Here is a 21,996-nt window from a genome sequence, read left to right on the forward strand (position 1 = left end):
AGGTAGGTCTGTGGGACTGGATAGGAGGTATCTAAGGGAGCTGAGCAGTGTCCCTTCAGGGCCACTTGATCATCTTTGAGAGGTCATGGTGACTTAAAGACATCCAACAAAGGCTGGAAAAATGCACATTTTGGCCTGTCTTCGCTAAGGCAAGACGGAGACCCAGGGAAGCACGGGGCGGTCATCCTCAGGGAGCATGTTCTAGAAAGCATGCCCATCCGCACAGAGGGCCAGCAGGGGACTGGAAGCAGGCAGCATGGCTTACCACAGGCAAGCTGTGCCTCACCCAGCCCGGGTGGCTGCTGTGATGAACAGCCTGGGTCTGTGGGCAAGGGAAGGAGGGGGAAAGCTGTTTGCCTTGGCTTTAGCAAGACCTTTAAAGCAGATTTTGTAGGATCCTTATAGCTGAACTGGTAAAGTCTGGTTTAGAGAAGTAGAAACATAGAATCATAGGTGGACTGGGCTGTAAGATGGATTTGCAAAATAAGATGCAAAGAGTTGTGGTTATGGATGCAGAGTCCAATTTGGCATGCATGTAAGTGAGCAGGCAGTCAGTGTTTACACAGCACATCTCTGCTGCATTTCCCACCCTGAAACATAATGCAAACATATTCAAACCTCAAGAGACAGGAGGAAAAATCATTTCATTTAGCTAGTTATTATTTTGTTATTTATTATTATTTTTTGGATGTGTCTTATTTTTCAGAGATCCTTGAATATTTTGCTTCTTCTTGCAAAAAAGAATTATAAGTATAAATCAGAAGTATTTATTCTTACTGCTCGATGACTCCTCAAATGTTCTTGCCAAGCTTGGTGGACTTTTAATTGACTTCTCAGCAGCTGTGCTGGAGCAGAGCAGGGAGTTGGGTGAGATCTGGGGAGGGCTGTGCCCACTGCAGGGCTCCAGGCTGGGGCTGCCTGGTGGAGGAGCAGCTCTGGGGGTCCCAGCAGGCAGTGAGTGGGATGTGAGCAGCACTGCTCCCTGCCAGCCATGGAGGCCAGTGGATACTAGATCCAGTTTGGGGCCCTCAGTACCAGAAAGGCTTCATTCAACTGGAATGAGTCAACCGGAGGGTTATTAGCACATATCTTGTTATCAGGTAAAGTGAGTAGCAAAGAGAAGTTTGTTGTAGGGTAGGTGCCGAGTTTGCCTGATGGACAGCGACTGCATGCAAACTGCTGCTGCTTCACAGGGCGCAGTGGGCAGCGATGTTTGTGCAGCCAATGCATTCCCCATCTGGCAGAAAGGAACCGCTGTGTTATCTGTGCTTGCTGGGGATTCTTGGGGGAAATTGATGGGATTTATTGGAAACATCCGTTAGGTGACGGTACCTGTAAGCCCTTCAAAGTTTCCGTAGGCAGTGATGGATTATGGCAGCTCTTACACTCGCTGTCCCGTAACACTCGAGAAAATCAGAAAGGGGGGAAAAATAGCATTTGGAGTTTGCCTTGTTTAGCATCTTAAAAGATATTCTGCCTATCCGTGTGACTTCATTACCTGATTAAGTGGAAGCTGAAATAGTTTCAGTGTGCATTTGAAGGTCATTACTGATTCATCAGGAATCGTTACTGCTGTGGTAATTATGAACATAAGGCCTAAGCACAAACACATTTTCCAAATACCAGAACTTGCATGGATGTTCTGAGTGCTGTGCTGTGTGTCTGCTTTCTAGTCTCACAAAGAGCCCTCTCTTCCTGACATCCACGAGTTCCTCCTGGAGCCACGAAGTCGGGCAGGGGAGGCTGCGTCACCCCCTGAGCAAGGAAGGAGGGAGGCAGCTGGGTCCCCTCCGCCTCCAGCAGGTTGGCAAGGGATGTTTGGCCATCCAAGGGAGCTGTCAGCTTCTTGGTATGCTTGGTGTTACCCTTCTTTTAGCAGGTTTTCCACTCTGATATTTTGTACTTTCAGCAGGAAAGGCATATGAGTGCCTCGTATAAGTGGACCTGAAGTAATCCCCTAGCAGTCTCCCGACTGCATCTCTGTAAAGTAGGTCACTGAATAGTGGAAATGAAGACTCAAATGTTGTATCTTTCCCTGTAAAAGCCCTGTCATCCATAAAACCAACCCAGGGCAAATGCTACTGAGAGGCAGAACGGCTCTTCTGTGTGTGCGTGTCATGGGAATCTAAGGGCTGTTAGTACAGCAACAAAAACAACAAAAAAAAAAACACACATAAAATGGTCTCGAGGTAACCAAAAAACAGGTGGATCAGAAGAGCATGTTAGTCTTTGTATGTGATCTTTTTCTCTGCCTTAAATATCGTATTCAAAGAAGGAAAAATAAGGCTTTAGGTCACGTACAGTGTGCTGTGTTCAGTGTGGGCTTGTACTCTGTCTTCATCCCCCTAAATTCAGTATCAGTACAGTAAGAGATGTAACATCTGTCACTTCTGGCTTATTCTCTTCTCATCATCCCCCTGGAGGCAGCATTGTGCAGTGAAGTGAGTTGTTCTTTCAGGGGGGTTATTTTACTTTATTCAAGGCTACGCTGCTCAGCACTGCTGTTAGATGGGCTGGATGGAGGAAATGGCTGATGCTTTTAGGCAGCAGGTAGCGGTGACCTTTCTCTTCCTAAGAGAATTCTTTCTGCTGTTCCAATCCTACCCAGCGTGGGGACGATTAGATATTCGACGTGGTAAATCTGTCATCCCAATTCTTCGTCCCTGGGTGAACGTGAAGATGTGCAGAGTGTGTACCACCCCGGGTAGTTGTGCCAAGAGACTGATTTTGTTTTGCATAAGTGCTTCCAGATAGGCAGAGTAATTCCTGAAGAACTGCTGTACATGAGGCCGTGCATCTGCCCTGCAGCGTGGTGACTGGGGCTTCCCTGGTAAACTAATCAGCTATTAAATAATGATTAATTAAGTGTCCAGGCTGATGTATTAGAACATGTGGCCTTAGTGAAGTGTGTGTCCTCTGGTCATCTTGCTCCTCCTCTGATGATACATAAAAGACCTTCGTTTTAGTGCTAAATGTTTATTAAAATCAAAGTGCAGCCTCTTTGCATAATGAAAAATGCTTTCTGAGATAATTAGTGGTCCAATTAAGATATTTGTAAACCTTAAGCACTGTCCAGAGTGATCGTTCACAGGCAGCCCTGAGACATTTCTGGGGTACAACCAGCAAACAGACAGACCTGGCATTATTGCAGCAAATTGATTATTTTTGTGGGCCATTATCTTTGGAGTTTATCTTTGAAGGGAATAGGTGAACAGAAGGGACAGATAAACGCCGGATTTTGTTAAAAAGCTTTTCTTTCATCATTCTATTTTAGTACTTAATGTGCAGAGATTTTTCTCTTTAATTTCATCCCTGGGAGCCGCGGTCCCTTCCTGGAGCACAGCTTGCAGCACAGCCAGCCAAGCTCCTCGGCTGCGTGCGGGCTGCCTGCCTTGCCAGCAGCATTTCCGAGCCTCATGCTGCCAGATCCCAGCTCCCCTGGGACACCTGATTTCTGTGGGATGTGCCCATCCACCGTGGACTCACTCCAGCTCGGTTTCTGTAAGTAGACATCCTCCTTGGTGGCTGTGTGGCAGTTTCCTTGCTCCTCTCCGGAGGTCAGCTTTGCCTGAGGCTCGCGGAGTTCCTCAGCACAACTCCCACGAGATCACTGAGAGCTAATTCTGGCTAATTTGCTGCTGGCTGGGTATGTTCTAGGTTTAGAGAGCCTCTTCAGAATCTGACTGCAGGCTGAGGTGGTGCTTTAAGGTGCTAGAGATGTGCCGAGCTGAGTGTTGATTCTGTGATTATTTTACTGTCTAAATAGATCTTCTGTGCAAGCTCCACCATGAAATTCGTGGTGGCTGCTCATGTCTTCGCTTGCAATTGGAAGCGGCTTGTGCCCAAGAAGGTGTGGGCTGTACTGCTTTCTCTTCTCCCTTGCATGTGTACAGGACAGCACACAGGCAACCGAAACAAGAAGAGAAAGCAACCGTGAAATCAAGGCATAATTTCTTCATGGTTTGCATTCCATGTGAGTAACTGGTAGGTCCTCTTCCCCTTTGCTCACTGCTGGAGAGCCTCTCAGCAGTTGCTTCCTGGCTTTCCAAACACTTCTTTTAAAAGAAATGTGCATCAGGGGCAGGCTGAGCACTTTTATTCTGTCCACAGAGCTGTCCTGAGAATCTGAATTGCTGTCACTAGCTGCCCTGCAAAGGCTAAATGGTCCTGCTCAAATACAGCCTGTGTGCAGTTCGGTGTCCTGTAGCAAAGCTCAGGCTGTCCTTCCTACCCACCTGCAAAACCCCTCCGTCACTCAGGGAGTGTGAATCACGGGCAGGGACTGCAATGCATGTGTCTTGCAGAGGATGGTTAATATTAGAGATTCAGGCCTTCAGATTCATAAATATTAGAGAAGGATATGCAAATAACTTCACCTTTAGCTTCTAGCCAGTGTAGATTCTTCAATATTGGTTATCCAGGCTGGTTTTAAATGACTTGAACAATGTGACTTCCAATACTTCTGAGAAATTATCTCTGTGTAATCTCCAGTACAGATTATTTCTTGATATGCAGCTCAAACCCTCCTTTGCTTTGCTTTATCCTGTAATTACTGGTTATTAGTCCATTTCACGCAGCCCAATCACTCTAGCCCACAACTCCCACAAGCACAAGGAGCCACCACATCCCCGTCACTGCTTAGGTTGGCAGTCATCACTTCGGGGTTTCCCTTCTCCTTCCTGAGGCACCCAAGGAAAGACAAAACTGAGGGTAACCCCTGCATCACCTGCACCCACTGTAACCCCAGTGAGGTGCTCAGTGACAGCCTGTTCTTCCCAAAGTCTGCCTTGGGTCATCTCTCTAAGGCCCTCTTGACCTTCTCACGTTGTCTTCTGCACCTTCACACGGTTTCTTGTAAGCAAATTCTGGCTTCTCCCTTCCCTTCTTTGTTGCTGCAGTCACAGGGCAGCTAATTAAGCTATCCGAAGGTTTAAAATAGGGACAGCAACTGGGCTCATCAGGATGTCAGTGATCTAGATTAGAGTACACCTAGATTTTATCCGCCTAGAATACAAAGTGAGTAAATATATTAAGTGCATACGTTTTGGCTTTTTCTTTGAGCAAGCTATTTTGGTCCTGTCCCTGGGCTCCCACAGATGGTGACTGCTGCATCAAGGATCCTACAAAATTGCATTAGTACCACCACGGGAGGTCAGACTGCAGGGCTCAGCCTGCTTTCCAATCCCTCGTTACAGATAGCCATGTCTGCCTGGGGAGCAGTTAAAATTAAAAAAAAAAAAAAAAAAAAAAAGGAAAAAAAAAAAAAAAGGGACAAGAATACAGTGATACTTCTGCCATCTGACCTTTGGTGAGTCAGCGACTTTCAGAGGCAAAGGTTGTCTGAGAGCATTTTATTTAAAGGCCAGGAGGGGACATAGATCAGCAGTAGCTCTCTGATGTGTGTGCCTCTGCCGGTTCCAAAGGATCCCAGTACGTGTTTTAAACCCAGTGGTACTTCAGAGTAACCAATGCTTTTGTTTCTCAAGTGATAACCCTCTGCTTTAGGAAACAGGTTTAAGCGCTAAGAGCATTAACTTATTTTTAAGCCACTTGCTGCATGAATAAGGTGATGTTTGTTGTTTCAGATATCGGGCATAGCCAATTTATTATTCCGCGCAGGCAGGAACAGAATTGACCTTTATTTGCAGCAGACTCTGGCTGGTGCTGCAGGAGACGTGCTGATGCCTCAGCCGAGGGCTGAGTCCCTGCTGGCTTGTGCCACAGCAGCACCTGCCGGGAGCGGGGTTTGCCACAGCCAGAGGCAATCCTGGCCCCTTGGTGCCACCTCTGCTGGCTCCTGCACCCTCGTTTGCACACCCATCTCCTGCACCTTTTGGCACCCTTTGCTCCTGCAGCTCCTGGCACCGCCCTGCTCCTGGGCCGTGCAGGGAAGCAACACTGGACGTGATTATTTTCTCCTCTGGTCTCTAGCTCTCGCCATCTTTTTTATTTATATTTCTTCCTTCTTTCTCTGTAGGCATTATATTGATGTGAGTTTCTTTTATGACTTTTTTTTTATTGTTATTATTTTTAGGCTTTATTGCTTGTGGGAAGCAGTCGTGTGTGGTTGGGCTGCCAGCGCCTGTCAGGCGGCAGGTGCTCATCCCGGCACCCCCCATTATTTTTTGACCCTGTAGATAATTTAAGCCAAATTTGACAGCGGAATAAAGACCTCAGGCATAATTAAGTACCTGCAAGTTTGTGGAAATAAATAGATGGCTATAAAAAGGGAAAGCCTACCAAACCCACTTCCTGAGTGCAGGGTTGATGCTGTGTTTCCTCCTGATGAGGCAGCAGGGAATTGGTGTGAGCAGGGGGGACCTGGAGGCCACAGTGGTGCCATGTGGCAGGGGAGCACCCCCATGGGAGCTCGCTGTCCTGGGCACTGCCAGGCAAGTGCCATACGTGAAAGCTGCCGCCAGGCTTCTGATTTACGGCACTGCCCCTGCGATGATTTGTTTTAATAGGTGGCCTTGCTTCTCCTCTCTCCTTCTCTGCTTCCAGTAACAAGACTGTTAACAAATACAGTAACCCATAATCATCTGTTGGCTGGCTTATAGCATGACAGATGCTGGTTGTGTTGCAAAATGCCCCAGGAAGAGTCAGGTTTTTGAGGTATCTTTCCATTAGGGGACTGATACAGCCTGCCTGCAAACCTCATAGTCTGTGGTGTTTATCTTGGCTGTGGGCAGTTTTTGCAGTAGTCTTCTGCTCTCCAGCAAGGAAACTAAGTTGGAGAGGGTGAATGACCTGCTCACTGTTGCACAGGACTTTTTTTGCATGCATCCTGTTCCCCCCCACCCCAAAGACCCATGTCCTGCCACTCACTCTCCTCCCTCTCAGAAGCCAGCAGCTATGTGTGACCACCTTCCTGCTGTCTTCCTTATGTAAGTCATAGTTTGCTCTGAGCATCCAAACTTCTGAATTTCACCCGCCTCTACTTGTCAGTCTGTGTCCTGCATTCAGCAGGGTTCTGCACCCAGAGCTGTTGCCTTTCGACACCCATGCAGTGCGGCTGCGAGGGAAGCAAGTCTCCAGGAGCCCCAGTCACACTGACACACCTCTGCCCTCCTTCCTTTCTAGGTCCACCTCATGGACACCTTAAACCTGGCTATTTTTCTGCCCCAGGTCCCTGTGATAAGCTTAGTGAAAGAGTTTTTAAACCAGAACATTGTAAATATCTGGGAAACAGCTCCTCAAGCTCTTTGTAGCCCATCCCTGTTTCTGGTCTGGCACCTGAGGTGAGAAGTTAGAGCCCTTGCCCAGGTGTGTGATTTGAGGCTAAGACAGAGTAGGACTTTGTGTTGTAGACCTGTTGTTCTCGTGTCAGTCTGGAACACGCTGCCAGCGTAACGCATCCAGAAATGGGCCTAGAAGGGCATGAAAGGGCAGGGAGCCAAGGAAGGGGCCTGCAGCATCCATGCTACTGGGATGAGCTTTGCTCACAGCACATTCACAGCAGGGAGAAGGTCTGCTCCCCAGGAGCAAAGCAAATGTTTTAGGGGTGGCCCAGACAGGAGGATGGGTATTTGAGCAGAATTGAGAAGCCGCAAGCCAAGCGAGCTGGGAAAGAAGTTCAGAAGGCGGCTTCTTGCGTCCTGCAGGGAGGCATTACACAGTGTGCTTTCAGACCTCTTTAAACTGCACTTTCCTTCCCAGAACAGTGACTTTTTTCCCAGAGTAGCCTGTGCTTCAATTGCTTCAGAAAGTGGCCTTTCGGCATCTATTTGGTGTGCTTGCTCTCAGGAGGGAAGGCGGAGGCGTCCCCCCACAGGCACGCAGCCGGCGCAGGCCCAGCACAGACACCGTGTACCTCAGCGCAGAAGCGTAGGATGTAGAAATAAATAAAGGTGAGGGAAGGGCAGGCTGGGGGAGAAACCCAGTCAGAACAGCTCAGAGAACCACAGCACCTCTCTGAGCACTGGCTGTGCTCATCGCTGGGTGAGCTCAGGCTGGCACAGCCAAGCAGCTCCAGCCCTTCTGCAGGGCCCGTGCCCAGGATTGGGGCGCTCTAATGGATCTTCTTGGGAATATTTCATTAAGCAGTCTTTTTATTCTTATATATATGATACCTTTTTTCCACAGGAGTATAAAGGAGAAATTATTTCCACTATTGCACATCCCATCAGATTCAGGTAGAGTTCTTAAAACCTTCAAACAACTGAAAACAACATTCTGAAATCTACAGAAGTCTCTGATATAAACTCTGATTACTGGTGGCTTTGTCAGATGTGTTTCTCCAGCAGAGCTGTTTCTCACTGGTACAAATCTTTTGTTTCTGTTGCTGGAGGCTTGGAAATAGGTGGTGGTTATTCTGCCTGCAGATGGGAGTCCTGGTGCAGGCTGCGTTTTGTCAGCCCTGGCGTTCAGACAGGGTTCTCAAGGGCAGGACAGTGTGGGAGGTGATGCTCCTACAAGGGACTGGTTTTAAAACAAGCGGCTCTCCCAGTGACTCCAGACAGAAGACCTGTAAGAATAGCCAGCTTTCAGAAGGCACAAAGGGAAATGGAAAGAAAGCAGTGTTCAAATCAGGCCTTTTCATATCTTCTCCCCCCCCATCCAAGCATCCAAAGAGCCAAAGGCAGCGCGTGTGATCTGGAGGGCACGAACAGCTCCGGAGCCGGCACTTTGATTTGCTTTGTGCTAAAAGAGAGGAGGAAATTGGATATAAAACCAATATAGGTATGATGAGATGGTAACGATAATTGGACGTGGCAAAACTGTTCTCATCAGGCCTGTGAAGCTTGCAGCGCTTTGTAATTATCAAATGCAATCACCCAAAGCCCAGCGGCAGAGGAGCCGCCTCTGATGGGACCAATGGTGGGAACTCGTTGAGATGCCTGGCATGCAAACCCTGATGGCTTTGCAAGGGGTAACAAGCAATTTCTGTTCTGGTCAAGCTCCCTGCACAGCAAGGTCTCTCCTGTGGTGAGCAAGGCCTTCTCCTGGCTGCCAAAGGTTGGTTGTTCAAGGCTGGGAGTGATAAATCAGCTGCTGATGGCAATTAGGAAGCCTTGTTCTTGCGAGGCTGCAGGATGGGGCCTTCAGCATGGTGGCACCATGTGTTGTGCTCACAGGGTTACCTAACTCCTGTGGGATGCAGTTCTTCACATCTTCCTTCCGGATTTGTTAAGGCAAATCTCTAAGGAAAAACACCGCTTTAACGAGCTTCCTGTGACAGAAACATGCCAACTGCCTTTTGCTTTCAGGCTGTGAATTCTGAGCTGGCACAGCTCTTCCTCTGCTGTTATGAGCTGGGTAAAATCGGAAGCCAGGCTGTAAGAAAAAAGTGGTTTAAGTTGCAAATCCCCATAACGAGGAAAGCTGTAACTACTGGTGATAAAGGGCTAGTTACAGCCGCTGGTCTGCTGAGCACCGCTAGGGCATTTGGCACGGGGGGCACACACATGGCGGGGAGCGAGTGGTGAGCTTGGGCAGTTAAATCTTTCTTTAACTGCTTCAGGCAGCCGAGCACTTTGCCTAGTAAATATAGTAGGATTATACAGTCTCCTGATATGTGCAATCAATGTGCATTGCTCTAGGTGTATAAATGATTTCTTGATATATGGTTACAACCGTGTAAGAGAGAAAGCCATCTGACGTTTCCGTAACGCTAATTGCTGAACTGTCTCTTTTTCTCTTTGAAGTCCCACCCAATTTGACTGTTCCTCAAGAAAAGTCCCCCCTGGTCACTCGGGAAGGGGACACGATCGAGCTGCAGTGCCAGGTGACAGGAAAGCCCAAACCCATCATCCTGTGGTCCCGAGCTGACAAGGAGGTCGTGATGCCGGATGGGGCAATGCAGACGGAGAGCTATGATGGCATCCTGAGGATCGTGAACGTGTCCAGGGAGATGACAGGAACCTACAGGTGCCAGACCAGTCAGTACAACGGGTTTAATGTGAAACCCAGGGAAGCCTTGGTACAGCTCATCGTGCAGTGTGAGTAGACCCTTATTTTCTTTTCGTGTGGCTTTGCTGAGGAAAAGAAGTTGATTTATTTGTCCCCTAAATAAACAGCAGCGAAAGTCTTATGGTTGTTACATTTTTGGTGCTGTGTTGTTTGGCTCTGCAGCTCCCTGAATTCATGGCTTTAATGTAAATACAGAAGTAAAAATGACATAGAAGTCCCATTTATACTAAAAAACTGTAGGGTCATGATTATTTTCCCAATGCCTAGCTCTATATTTCTTGACACAGGAACAAGCACATGAGGTAGGAGGACATCTATAAATGCAGATCTGATACTGACCTCATTTGTTGAGGGCGTAAAACAAGGAGAAAAAAAGAGCAAGAGCTGTTCCATCTTAGCTGATCTGCATGCAGGTCTGCAGAGCTGCTTCTGACGCTAAATGTGAACTGTCAACATCAGGAATGGGAGGGAAAACTTAAGAGGAAATCAATTAATTTGGAATGCTCCGTGTTTATTATTGGAAAATGAAAAGCCTGGGTTGATATGGCTTATGGGGAACAATGAGTGGTTGTTTGTTGCCATGTAGAAGATGTTTACTTGCATTTGTCTGTTGAATTTTCAGTACTTATTTTCACTTGTTTATGAAGTGACTTGTGCAGCCTGTATTTGCTCCAGTTTCAGATGCCCAAATGTTATGGCAGATTTGCTTTAACAGCGCTCTGTGCTCAGTACAACTGACCTCGTTTGGGGCCTCTGGTGCTGAGATACTGCAATATCCATTGCTATTGCTAATAATCAACTGATCTGTTTTTTTCAAGGTCTGTTGTATAACAAATTATTTATGCACTTGATTACGTGTTGTGGTATCTGCCGTGCTTCCATCAGGGCTGCTTACTGGTGCACGTTTAGTTTGTCTTTTTGTCGGAGCACATCATCTCTTCTGTACGTCTGTGCGGAGTCCGGCATGGCTGCAAACATCCTGGTTCAGGCTGGTTGTGGTGCCTGGGTGCTGAAAGCTCCTTCGAGTAATTCAGGTCATGTACCGATGCACATGTGGAGGGCATTTGTGTTAAAGTGAGGGCTTTGGTGGGAAAGCTCTGGAGGTAAATCTGCTCCAGCAGCTCCAGACAGCAAACCCACGAGCTGCCCCATCCCCACTGCCTTCCTTTGCCACTCCTATGAGAGAACAAAGCTTTCTCCTCGCTGTCTTTATGAGCATTATGAGTCAAGAGAAGCTCAGTAATTTTCAGCATTGCTTTTATTATTATTATTATTATTTTATCTGAAATCCTCAGAAGCTCAATTCAATGGAGGATAGTATTCAGAAGCACTCTTGACATGGCTCTGTACAACAGCTGCGATGTGTCCCGTGGCTTGCCCTGGAAGGCTTTATTTCAAGTCTTTGAAAGTCATAGAAACTCTTCAATTTATCCAGCAAGCTCTGCATCATTTATCCTGCTCCATTTCAAAGCTTTTAAGCAGATGCTATTATTTTCTTCAGCAAGGAGGTAATCGTGCATTTCGTGTTAGAGGAAGGCATGGCTGGGTCTGGGTCCTGGGGACTGCTTCCCAGGATGTAGACCTCCCAGCACCTCCTCCTCTTCAGGCCCTGAGCCAGGCCTTGGTGGACCCAGAGGACGACTCTTGCTGACTTCCAACAGCATCTGGTGGATTCAGTGCTTGGGTTGCTGTTATTTTACTGAATTTTACTGGAGGAAGGAGCTCTGGCTTTATTTATTCTTAGCACTACATTAGAAGCAACAATTCCTGTATTCTGAAAGAGATGAGAGACAAATCGAAAATGGTTATAATAAACAGGAGCATAACAGGTATTTACTTGAGAATTTTCTTTAATCTGTCCTTGTTCAGATTCCTACATACTTTGTTCAGATCCCAGTGAGTGACAATTTGAAGGTAAATGGACAAAGCAGATGTTGTGCAGTGCTTTGATTGTATTTCTTGTGGGAGGAAAGTACGCGTGTTCACAGTGACTTCGGCATCGTTTCCATAACTAGCATACTACTTATTCAATTGTCATAAAAATCACTTCCTTTTCAGTAATTTTATAGTATTTTTATATGCTTCTATTAGTTAGAAACAGGGAAAGATATTTAATGAAACACTTCCCTTTATACTCAACTCATTGATTTCAATTTGTGTACGGTACGTGGGTGTGTGAGCAGATACGTTCGTCGACCTTTGTAGCTGTGTGCTGGCCCATCCTCGCTGGTGTAAGGAGAGTTTCAGATGTGGAAGAAGGACTTTCTGTCTGACCAGAGCTGTGTGTCACTGCTCTGCTCCACAGGGCTAACCTCTCGGTAGAAATACCGCTCCCGGTCAGTTCACGCTTCAGAAAGATTGCTAAGGATAAATACAAAGATAAAGATATTTTTTTAACTTGACTCATTCTTAGTTCATCCTACCAATTTTAATGGGCAAAGTTTTGCTTTTTCTTTCTTCTGTTCTCTCCAGTTTTGTTCCTCTCTCTTCCCCTGCCTTCCCTTCAACACTATGCTCAGTGACGTTGGCATCCCAGACTGATTTTTCTAGGAGAAATGGCTTTTTTCTCTGCCGTGTCATAGTTAGGCCTCAAGCTGTGGATAAATTTGATGTTTCCTGTTGGCCATCAAATTCTAAAAATTCTAATAGGGAAAAGCAAATGCATCGTGGGAAACAAGAAGTAAAGGACGACACAGCTCTCTGAGCCCCTGTCTGCTGGACAAGACGTGGTCGGTGTGGTTCAAAATCTTTGTCACATCCTGCAGCAATTGTTCAACGGTATAATACATAAAAGGTGCTCATTCTGAGGACTAATTGAGAAGTTTCATATGAGGAATTTAATTGAAAATCGTAATGATCCGGTTGTTAGGCACCTATGCTCCCTGCATGGCTTTGGAGAGTGAAACATTCGCAGAAAGCGTCAGAGCCTGTCCTGAGGAAGGTGTCTGGGATATTTTTTCTTGTCCAAGTTCCCCGCCTGTAAAATAGAGATAACATTTTCCTACCCTAGAGGTTGCAGAGATGAGATTCTGAGGACGCTGTAGTAATGAAAGACATGCAGTCCCTGATTTGATCAATAACTCCTGGATCCTTTGCTTATTGCTGTTGTTGTCCTGTGCTGTTTTCTCCCAGGTCTGTTGTCACTCTCCCCAGGCTGTGGGGTTTGCTGAATTTGATCTTCATTGTTTGGTACATGTTGTGAGCCCTGCTAGCTTTTCTGTGAGAGATTCATTAGGAACATGGAATACAGCACCAGGAGCAAGAAGAGCTAAGCCCAGAGGGGTGGGAGTGGATTTTTGTTGTGGCTCCAATGTCTGCTTCCCACGAGGGAGTGGGAACAGCTCAGCGGTGGCGTTTGGTGTTGCAGGACACTGCCTGCTGCAAAATGCTCAGGGGTGGCCAAGGCTGCTCCAGGAGGAGCTCCAGCTCCTGCTGAAGCTCAGGTGGCCTCACCAGGTGGGAGCCTTCCAGCCATGAGCCCAGGAAGGTCTCTGGGAGGTGGCTCCTGTGCCCTGAGTGAGACAGGAGAGAGGATGCTCTAGGCACGTGCTCCTCAGTGTGGCTGCTCCTGGCTCAGTTTGAGAAGGGCAGGAAGGAACAAACAGAAAGCAGGAGTTACGGGCAGTGCTGGGGCTTGGAGCCCTGCACTTGCCTGCAGCACTGACCATTACCCTGTGTGCAAATTTTGATAAATAAAATAAATAAATAAATGCCTGCTGTTGGCAGACGGGATGCAATCCAGTAATAATTTAAATGCACCGCTTTTACTGCGGGAAGAAAACACTTGGGAAATAAAAACGCCATCAGGTACAATATAATCAAATGTTTACATCGTGTACCTTATCAAGTGATGATAGCAGGAAGGACAGAATCATTTTTCACAGTGGACATTGCTGCTTCTTGGGCTCACGCTTTATATGCCGTAGTTTTACTTCGGTGCTACATAAAATATTGTTTATAATATAAACTGTTTTCCAAATGCATTGGTCTCCAAGTACTTGTAAAGCCTCTTAAAACATCGAATATATCTCCTGGTAACCTGGTTGGCAGAGCAGTTGACCACATTGTGATACTCTGAATTTTCCTTTCAGTTTGGGTTCTGGTTTATATATGTCGTTCCTCCTCGGTAATAAATTCTGAGCAACTAATGAAATCACACTGAAGGGGAATGTCCTTCAGGGATTATATTTGAAATGGAACAGAGCTAATTAGCAAGAAATATGAGGCTGAATTATGATCTCAGGTGCATCATTCCAAATCTGGAGTGAATCAGTGGGGCATAAATTAGTGTTTCTGGTTTTACATCAGCAGGGACAGCTCAGAGTTGGGTCCTCTTTGTTTTGATTGTAGAAGTTATTTGCAGGTGAGGATTGAAAAGTTGTTCGTATGCTTTAGACAGGCAATTTTGCAGCTCAAAATTTGCCATAGCTGTGACTGTCTAAATATGTGCCTGATGAAATATGTATATGTAAATATGTACTATATTAATAATGAAATATTTTTAAGTGGGAAAAAAAAAAAAAAGAATTAAATACTCTCCATCACAAATAGAACTAGAAATAATGAGCTTAAAACTCATGGAAATACATGGAGATTTAGGAAGGGAACCATGAGAAGCTTTTTAAAAGGCAGAGCCGCTGATGGTAAGTCACCAGCCAGGAGATGTGCAGGTGGGTCTGTGGATGCCTTGCAGCCTTGGGAAGCCGGATGGGAAAACCCTGCAGGAGGCGGGCAGTGAAGGGGATGGGACTGGGGAAACTGCTCTGCTCTGGGGAAGTTCACAGCAAGCTTTAGCTCCGGAGAGGGGCCACAACAGCAGCTCACTACTGAGGAAGATTCTTGCATTCAAGTCCTTCATTCATATTGTTGGGCAGAGGTAAATGAGTTAAGGACATTGTGTCGTGAGTGAGAATCAGCACTGCAAGCCAAGCTTCCAGGGGGAAACCCTCTAGATTTTCAAATCAGCTTATACAATTTTAGCTGTGATAATGTTTTAAAAAGGGGGTTGTCAGGGAATTTCTGTAGGTGAAAAGTAACTGAGTGGGGACAATGTCTTTATTTTTGAATAACCACTGACACCTGTGTTTAAGCACGTTGAAATCACAAAGGAAATCCACATCTTATGTTTTATGTTCATATTATTTACATCACATTTATACTATTTTTTTCTTACTTCGTGATCGTGCGTTTGAGTAGAAGAAGCTGATTGATATTCAGGGCAAGTTTTATATAACCCAAGATATTCCTAGACTGTTTGGTTTGTTACTTTCTGGAGTATTTCCTTTGTAGGTCACTGGCTGGTAGCTATCTCCGGAGATCAGGTTTTATTCTAATGGGAGACAGGGCAGGCCAAAGGAGGCCAGAACTGGACCTTGCTACTTCCATCTTTCTGTGCTGTTTTTAATGTTTTGGTTTTGTGTGTGTGTGGTTTTGTGTTTTTTGGTGCATGTTGCCTGTCTGTGCCTAAAGATTATCTGTCCTGTCATGGTATACATTTAATGTATCAGATGTGGCTAACGCTGTCCTTACCTTTAACCAGTCAGTAAGCAGTAAATTTTCCAGGTCCTTCATTCTTAGACTAGAACATTTCCAGAAAACTCTCCTATGGAAAACTCTTTTATATAAAACAATTTTCAATAACTCTTCGAGAAAGTTCTCAGTGAAAGATGATAGAGAATAATTTCAGCATAACACTTCAGCAATTATGGCTTTGCATGTCATTTATCTGAATGTAGCAAGGCAGGAAAAGTATGTGGAAATAATGGATGGCTTGATCAGCAAAGTGAAATACTGGGAGCTTTTTGACATTTAGCAAGGCCAAAGGCAATGACCTGGAGTGGTAATGAATATGCAAACACTGGCAACATGGAAATTGTAAATGCAAATGAGATCAGTTGAATTTTTCCTTGTTTAATATTAAAGCTATATATAGAACCTCCTGAGATGGATCTTCTTCTTCTTCGAAACTCCAGAGGACAGAGCAGCAGCAAGTACCCCAGAACTTAGAGCATAAACATGAATGTTATTGGGAAAGAAAATGAATTACTCATTGTTCCTATTGAACAATTGCTCATGTGGAAGATGGTCTTATACACAAAGAATTTCCTAGCAGTGTCTGAGAGACACAACAACAAAAACTTGTGGGTTTTGTTTGTTTAAGGAATGAGAGGGGGAACAGGATTAGTTGAAAATATTGCATTTGCAAATTTAATACATGAAGAATCAGAAAGGGGTGTCTGAATGCTCTGCATGTCATGGATATCACATCAAGGAGCTGAACAATCAGACTGACAGTCTTAGGAGGATGGCACCTTTTAATCCATCAGTGCACAGGAGTTCTTTCAGGTTTGTTCATGGAAACACAGAAAGATTGGGAGCTTTAGTGCCTGTGTGTAGTATTTGCAGGAGAAATGAGGTTTTCTTCTGTCTTTGTATCATGCATTGGGCCAGGTCCGATTCTGAAGGAGTTTTGTTGTGATGTGATGACAGAGAGAGCCCACCTCCACAATTAAGAGCTAGGATGGACAGATATACACAGTGAGCTACAGTGAAAAAGGACTGAAGGAAATCTGTGAGTCTCTGTGCTAGGACCTGTGGTCTTCAGTGAAATGAGAAATGGTCATGTGGAGCAGGTGCACAGCAGAACGAATGTCATGGATAGAAAATGCCAAAAAGGTCAACAAATATCATGTAGGGACTATAGCACCTGCAGGAGGAGGGAAGGCAGGGAGGGCTCCCGAGCTCGGAGTGGCCAAGGAGGGCAGTGCCAGGGCACATGTTGCCTTGTGTCCCCCAGCAGGGCCACGACATTCCCTGGGACCAGAGTGGGGACGCAGCTCCTGACACCAGGCACCACATTTACACGCAAATCTCCTTCTCACCCATTGTTTTCTAGGCCAAAAGTATTAATGGATTATACAACCGATTAAACAAAATAATGGAAGAAAAGCTATTGAGCACTGCGGTGCTGAGGCACAGCCAGCCCCAGCCTGCAGAGGGCTGGAAGCAGGCTGTGCTTTAGGCTGTGCTTTGGGCTCTGCTCTCTGCCCTGCTGCTGCTTTTCTCTTCTTTAAATGTTTGCTGCTGACCAGCAGCAAGTGGAGAAGAGCGCTCTAAGGGTGTTCTTGCTTTAATTTAATCTTAGGCTTTATCCTGTCTTTAGCATCTTAAGCTATTTGCCTCCCTTGGTCCTCTTTACTGCTTTGTTAGTAATTTAGGATACTCTCCAGTAGTGCTCTCGTTCTGTCTGCAAAAAGTGTTACACAAAGTTCAAGCACAAATGTGTGCTTTCACCAAATAAAATTCATAACAGAATCAACAACCAAGCAACAGAAAGGTAAAGCAGAATAATTAGGTTGCCCATTCACCTTTTTTTTTTTTTCTTTTGGCTCTTTTCAACTGAAGAAGGTGCAAAGTAAATATGCTCCTTTTTTTTTTTTTTTTTCTTTTCCATGTATAATTTAGGTGACTTATTCCCATAATTAAATAAATCCACATTTTAATTAAAACTATGATTGCAAAGTGAAGCATTTAAAATTTAGGGCTTAGGGATTGATATATGTACCTAACTAATTTTGACTGTGAATGCTGCTGTGTTACATCAAGTATTTGGTTACATGATCATTTCTTTTGCTCGGTAAATAGCTCCTCTTGTCTAACTTTTGAGTGTTTCTGGCTTTAACACTCTCATGACGTAAAGTCTTCCAAGTCAATTTACGTACGTAAGGCCTGGTTGTCACTTTCAGTGCATTCTCTTATGGCAGATTTTTTGTTATTATTATTCAGACGTTTTGTCCACTGCTGCTAAGTTGAAGTTTTGCAAATCATTTTGCCTGTGGAGAAAAAAATGGTGTCAGCAGGCACATTCCTTTCACTCAGCAGCAGGGACGAAATTAGACCTCAATTGTGCTGGTACATAATCAGTTTTTTTGTGATGGAGCTAGTCCAGAGGATGCTGGACTCGTTACAGCAGTCACCGAGATGCTGTGAAAGCCAACGGGATCTTGGTTGCTGTGGGGCAGAGCTGCTTTTTCAAAGAGCTTTCTTTGGGTCATTCCCATCAGGCTTTGGAAAAATCTGTGTTAACCGTTTTGTGTGAGATCTTCCTCTACTCTTCTCCTCCTGTCAAAAACTAAATAATAATAAAAATGTTAGGAGCTAAATGAGTAAGAACAGAAGGAGTTTTGCCAGCATCATCAGTGAGTTAAAGGTTTCAAAGAAGAAGGGACCACGTAGGTTGGGCACCTGTGGCAATGGCTTAATAGGGTGTGGGTTTTACCCGCATGTTTTGTGGTTCCCCAGCTCCACCACATTCCTGGGGAGCCCCATTCTGCTTGGTGCAGGGAGATGTGAATTGCAAAGCAGCGATGCATGCACCCCTCTGACCTCAATTTGTTGCTGTGGGGACCACAGCCACCTGCACTGGGCGACTGTGCAGCCTGCTGGCAGCATTAGTAAGCTGCACAAGTTGCTTTCTGGGGAAAGTTTGTGATTGAAAACTCCCAGTAACAGGATTTCTTATGCTCTCTTTCTTATATTCAGAAGCTTTCCACATAATGAAAGAGAAATTTCACACCTTTCATTTATTATTGGGTCTGTAAATAAAAATTCTTTAGAGTAAACAAAGAGGAGGCACAGCATACCTTTTTTTTTTTTTTTTTTTTTTTTTTTTTCAGAGCAGCTGTTATTTCTGAGTAGTCCAGGACCTTGAAAAGCTACTCAAATACTCAAACCATTCAGAATTAATACATATTTGTCACTTTTCTAGCTTCCTTTGTAGTTAGTTGCTCAGTCCATTCATACAGTTTCTTATCAGTAAGGCTGTTTTTATGCTTCCCTGTTTTAATCAATGGTTTCCCTCGAGGTATAGCTGCTTATTTAGGTTTATTTCATCACTCGTATTTATTATTGGCACAATTTCTCCTTTTGCTCTGTTAGTAACCACTGCATCTATCCTCACCCATTCTCCTGATGGCAGTGCCCCTGTCCTGAAGCCTGGGCACAGCCGTGCCCATCTTTGCCTGCCGCTGGGCGCAGCTTTTCTGCAGAGCCTGGGGCTTCCATGGGAGGCAGGCACAGCTCCCGTTCAGCTGTGATATGTTGCAAAGCCAAGGTGTTTTGCAGACCTCCTTCCCACCCATCGGTTCTCCTGCTGGCTTTCTCCAACTCTTTTTCCTTGTCCAAGTACCCAGGCTGGGCAGAACCAGACGCGGCAGCTCCTGCAACGTGGCCTTTGCATCTGGTCACGAACCATTGGTAAGGGCTCAGAGCTTGGCTGCCTGATGAGCTTTACACCACCCTGTGCTCCTGATTCCCCCCTGTACGGGGTCACACTTCTCTGGCTCATGTGGCAATGCCATGGCAAAGAGCACTGGGTGCCTAGCTCAGGCCAAGATGCAGGACATCAGCATTTTCTCCCCCACCTCTCTCTTACACTCTCAAAGAAGGTAATTAGCTTACTTTGACATGATGTTGACAAATCTCTCATGACAGTTACTCATCTCGGTGTTATCTTCCAGGCACTCACACATCAATGGATTATTTGTTGCAGTGTTTGTGGGAACTGAAGTGGAGCTGTCTGGGCCATAGCTTCCCAGCTCCTCCTCCTCCCAGCCCTGTTTTCAAGGTAGGGATTGGGTTTGTCAATGCATAGCTGTCTCATATCTCCTGGTTCCCCTAGTTCCACTTGTTTTCTCTAGACATTTCAGCGGTCCTTTCAGGCTCAAGCTTACTCAGGCCCTTCCAGTATGACTGCACATGTGTTCTTTACATCCTCCTGAACTCAGTTCTTCCTGCTGGGGTAACTTCTGACATTTGGGGAGAGTCAGCTCCATTACAAAATCCTCATGTGCCAAGGCAATGAAAGAGCTTGATTCTTCTGTACTAAATGTTATTCCTATGGCAGCTTGATTGAGTTGTAAACCTCAAACAAAATAGTTGATCGTTCTAATTCACTGCAAAGAAAATGTTGGTGTTACAGAGCACCACCAGGAAAATGAGAGTAACCACAGAACTGACTTCACATGTGCCTTTGTGTATGTCCTGCGTGCAGCCCTAGGCTGGCTTTTCACTTTCCAGAGAGAGGTTATAGCCTCGATGCACTCTGATGCTGTTTTTCCTTTCATAAAAGGTAGTTGACTGCGATGTCAAGGTCAATTCACTGGCAAGTTCTCCCTGTCCTATTCATTGCCTCAGCCTGATTTGAGGCTGTCGTAGCATTTTGTCTTTAATCACATAGAGACTAAAATTCATTCCAGTCTTTCATGGAACCTGAAAGGCCCCGGTTTTGTGACTTCTCAGTCACTGACTGGCAAACAACCAAGGCACCTGGACTTGACCTTTCAGTTCCTGGAGGTGCTGATCATAGAAATTCTCACCATTTCCCTCCCTGCTCCTACCCTCCCTGTTTTGTTAGGCCATTTACAGGGATAAAATGCCTGAGGGTGAAGTTCAGGTTGTGGATGAGCCCAGTTAGATGTGCATTTTGTCATTTTAATCCTTAGTATCTGACTGTCTGGGCAGCAAATTCTCAAGAGATGTGTTGTGTTACAGCTTACAGCCCACACAACAGTTAGCCAACCTATTTCTTTTCCTAATTACTCCTGTAACAGACCTTTTTGAAGAAAAACACTCATTTTATTCACACAAATGCTCTTTATTCAGATGATCTTGCTGCTTTTTGAATACCAAAGCTCAACATGAAAGAGACCACACTGGTGTGCGTTTTATTAATTGTATATTAATTGTTTCAGCTTTGTTTGAAAAGCAAACTGTCTCCTGTTTGTATTGGATTGAAGGATAAAGAAGGCAACAGTACTTTATAATCTACTGAGACACCCACAGAGGCCTCCTGTATTTTGGATGTATTTGATTCTAATTTAGTGCCTGAGTTTCTTTAGTGCATCCATTATTTAGTGCATCCACAATTATACTTGCATGTTCTTTGGACCAGAAAATTTATATCAAAAAGAAGAAAGCAAAACAAATCCTGTCTCAAACAAAACAAACAAAAACAAAACTAAACAAAAACAATTCATCTTATTAAATTTAATATCATCAACCTGGAATAAGTTTATTTTAAGACATTTTCTGCTGTGCTGATGTATACGTTTAAGATACAAAAACAGATTTTAGATGTGTGACTAGCGGTGTTCCCCAGGGATCGGTGCTGGGTCCGGTCTTGTTCAATATCTTCATCGACGACCTTGATGAGGGAATAGTGTCTGCCCTCAGCAAGTACACCGATGACACAAAGCTGGGAGGAGTGGCTGGCATGCCAGAAGGCTGTGCTGCCATTCAGTGAGACCTGGACTGGCTGGAGAAATGGGCAGGAAGAAACCAAATGAGGTTTAACAAGAGCTGTACCCCGGGTGCAGGTACAGCTGTGGGGTGCTGCTGTCAGGGCAGCTTCACCATGGGAAGAGCCCAGGCAGGAGGAGCAGCTCTCACAGATCCAGGTTTCACTGACTTTATCTTCTTAGAATCATAGAAAATTAAGGTTGGAAAACACCTCCAAGATCATCTGGTCCAACCATCCCCTACCACCAGTGTCACCCACTAAACCATGTCCCTGTGCGCCAAGGTCCAAGCTTTCCTTGAACACCCCCAGGGACAGTGACTCGACCACTTCCCTGGGCAACCCGTCCCAATGCCTGACTGCTCTTTCTGAGAAGGAATGTCTCCTCATTGTTTTAATTGTTGAAGAGTAGTGCTCTTTGTTCAATTCTTTGTTTTAATTGTTGAAGAGGAGGGGCATGACATTTCCATCTTTCCACTCACCAGGGACATCACCCAGTGCCAAGACTTTTCAGCTATGATAGAGAGAGGCTTGGGAACTCCATCAGCCGGTTCCCTCAGGACCCTGGGATTCACAGAATCACAGAATCACAGAATTTCTAGGTTGGAAGAGACCTCAAGATCATCGAGTCCAACCTCTCACCTAACACTAACAGTCCCCACTAAACCATATCCCTAAGCTCTACATCTAAACATCGTTTAAAGACCTCCAGGGATGGTGACTCCACCACTTTGCAGCGCGAAGGGAGCTGGGTCCTCTCTTGTGCCCTCCCTCGAGGCTCTGTGCAG

At 45.4% G+C, this 21,996-nt stretch overlaps 1 protein-coding gene across 2 annotated transcripts in view; it reads left to right on the forward strand.

Moving 5' to 3' along the window:
- MDGA2 (MAM domain containing glycosylphosphatidylinositol anchor 2) overlaps positions 1-21,996 on the forward strand; it is a gene marked incomplete at both ends in the record, with an annotated part of 324,685 nt that overhangs the window by 200,791 nt on the left and 101,898 nt on the right. For both annotated transcript variants that reach the window (XM_084287611.1, XM_084287612.1), the window contains one exon: positions 9,648-9,941. In XM_084287611.1, the coding sequence (XP_084143737.1) occupies positions 9,648-9,941 (294 nt within the window). The remainder of the gene's footprint in view (positions 1-9,647; positions 9,942-21,996) is intronic.

This window comes from Netta rufina (genome assembly GCF_964035555.1).
Source record: "Netta rufina genome assembly, chromosome: 5".
Taxonomy (NCBI): Eukaryota; Metazoa; Chordata; class Aves; order Anseriformes; family Anatidae; genus Netta; species Netta rufina.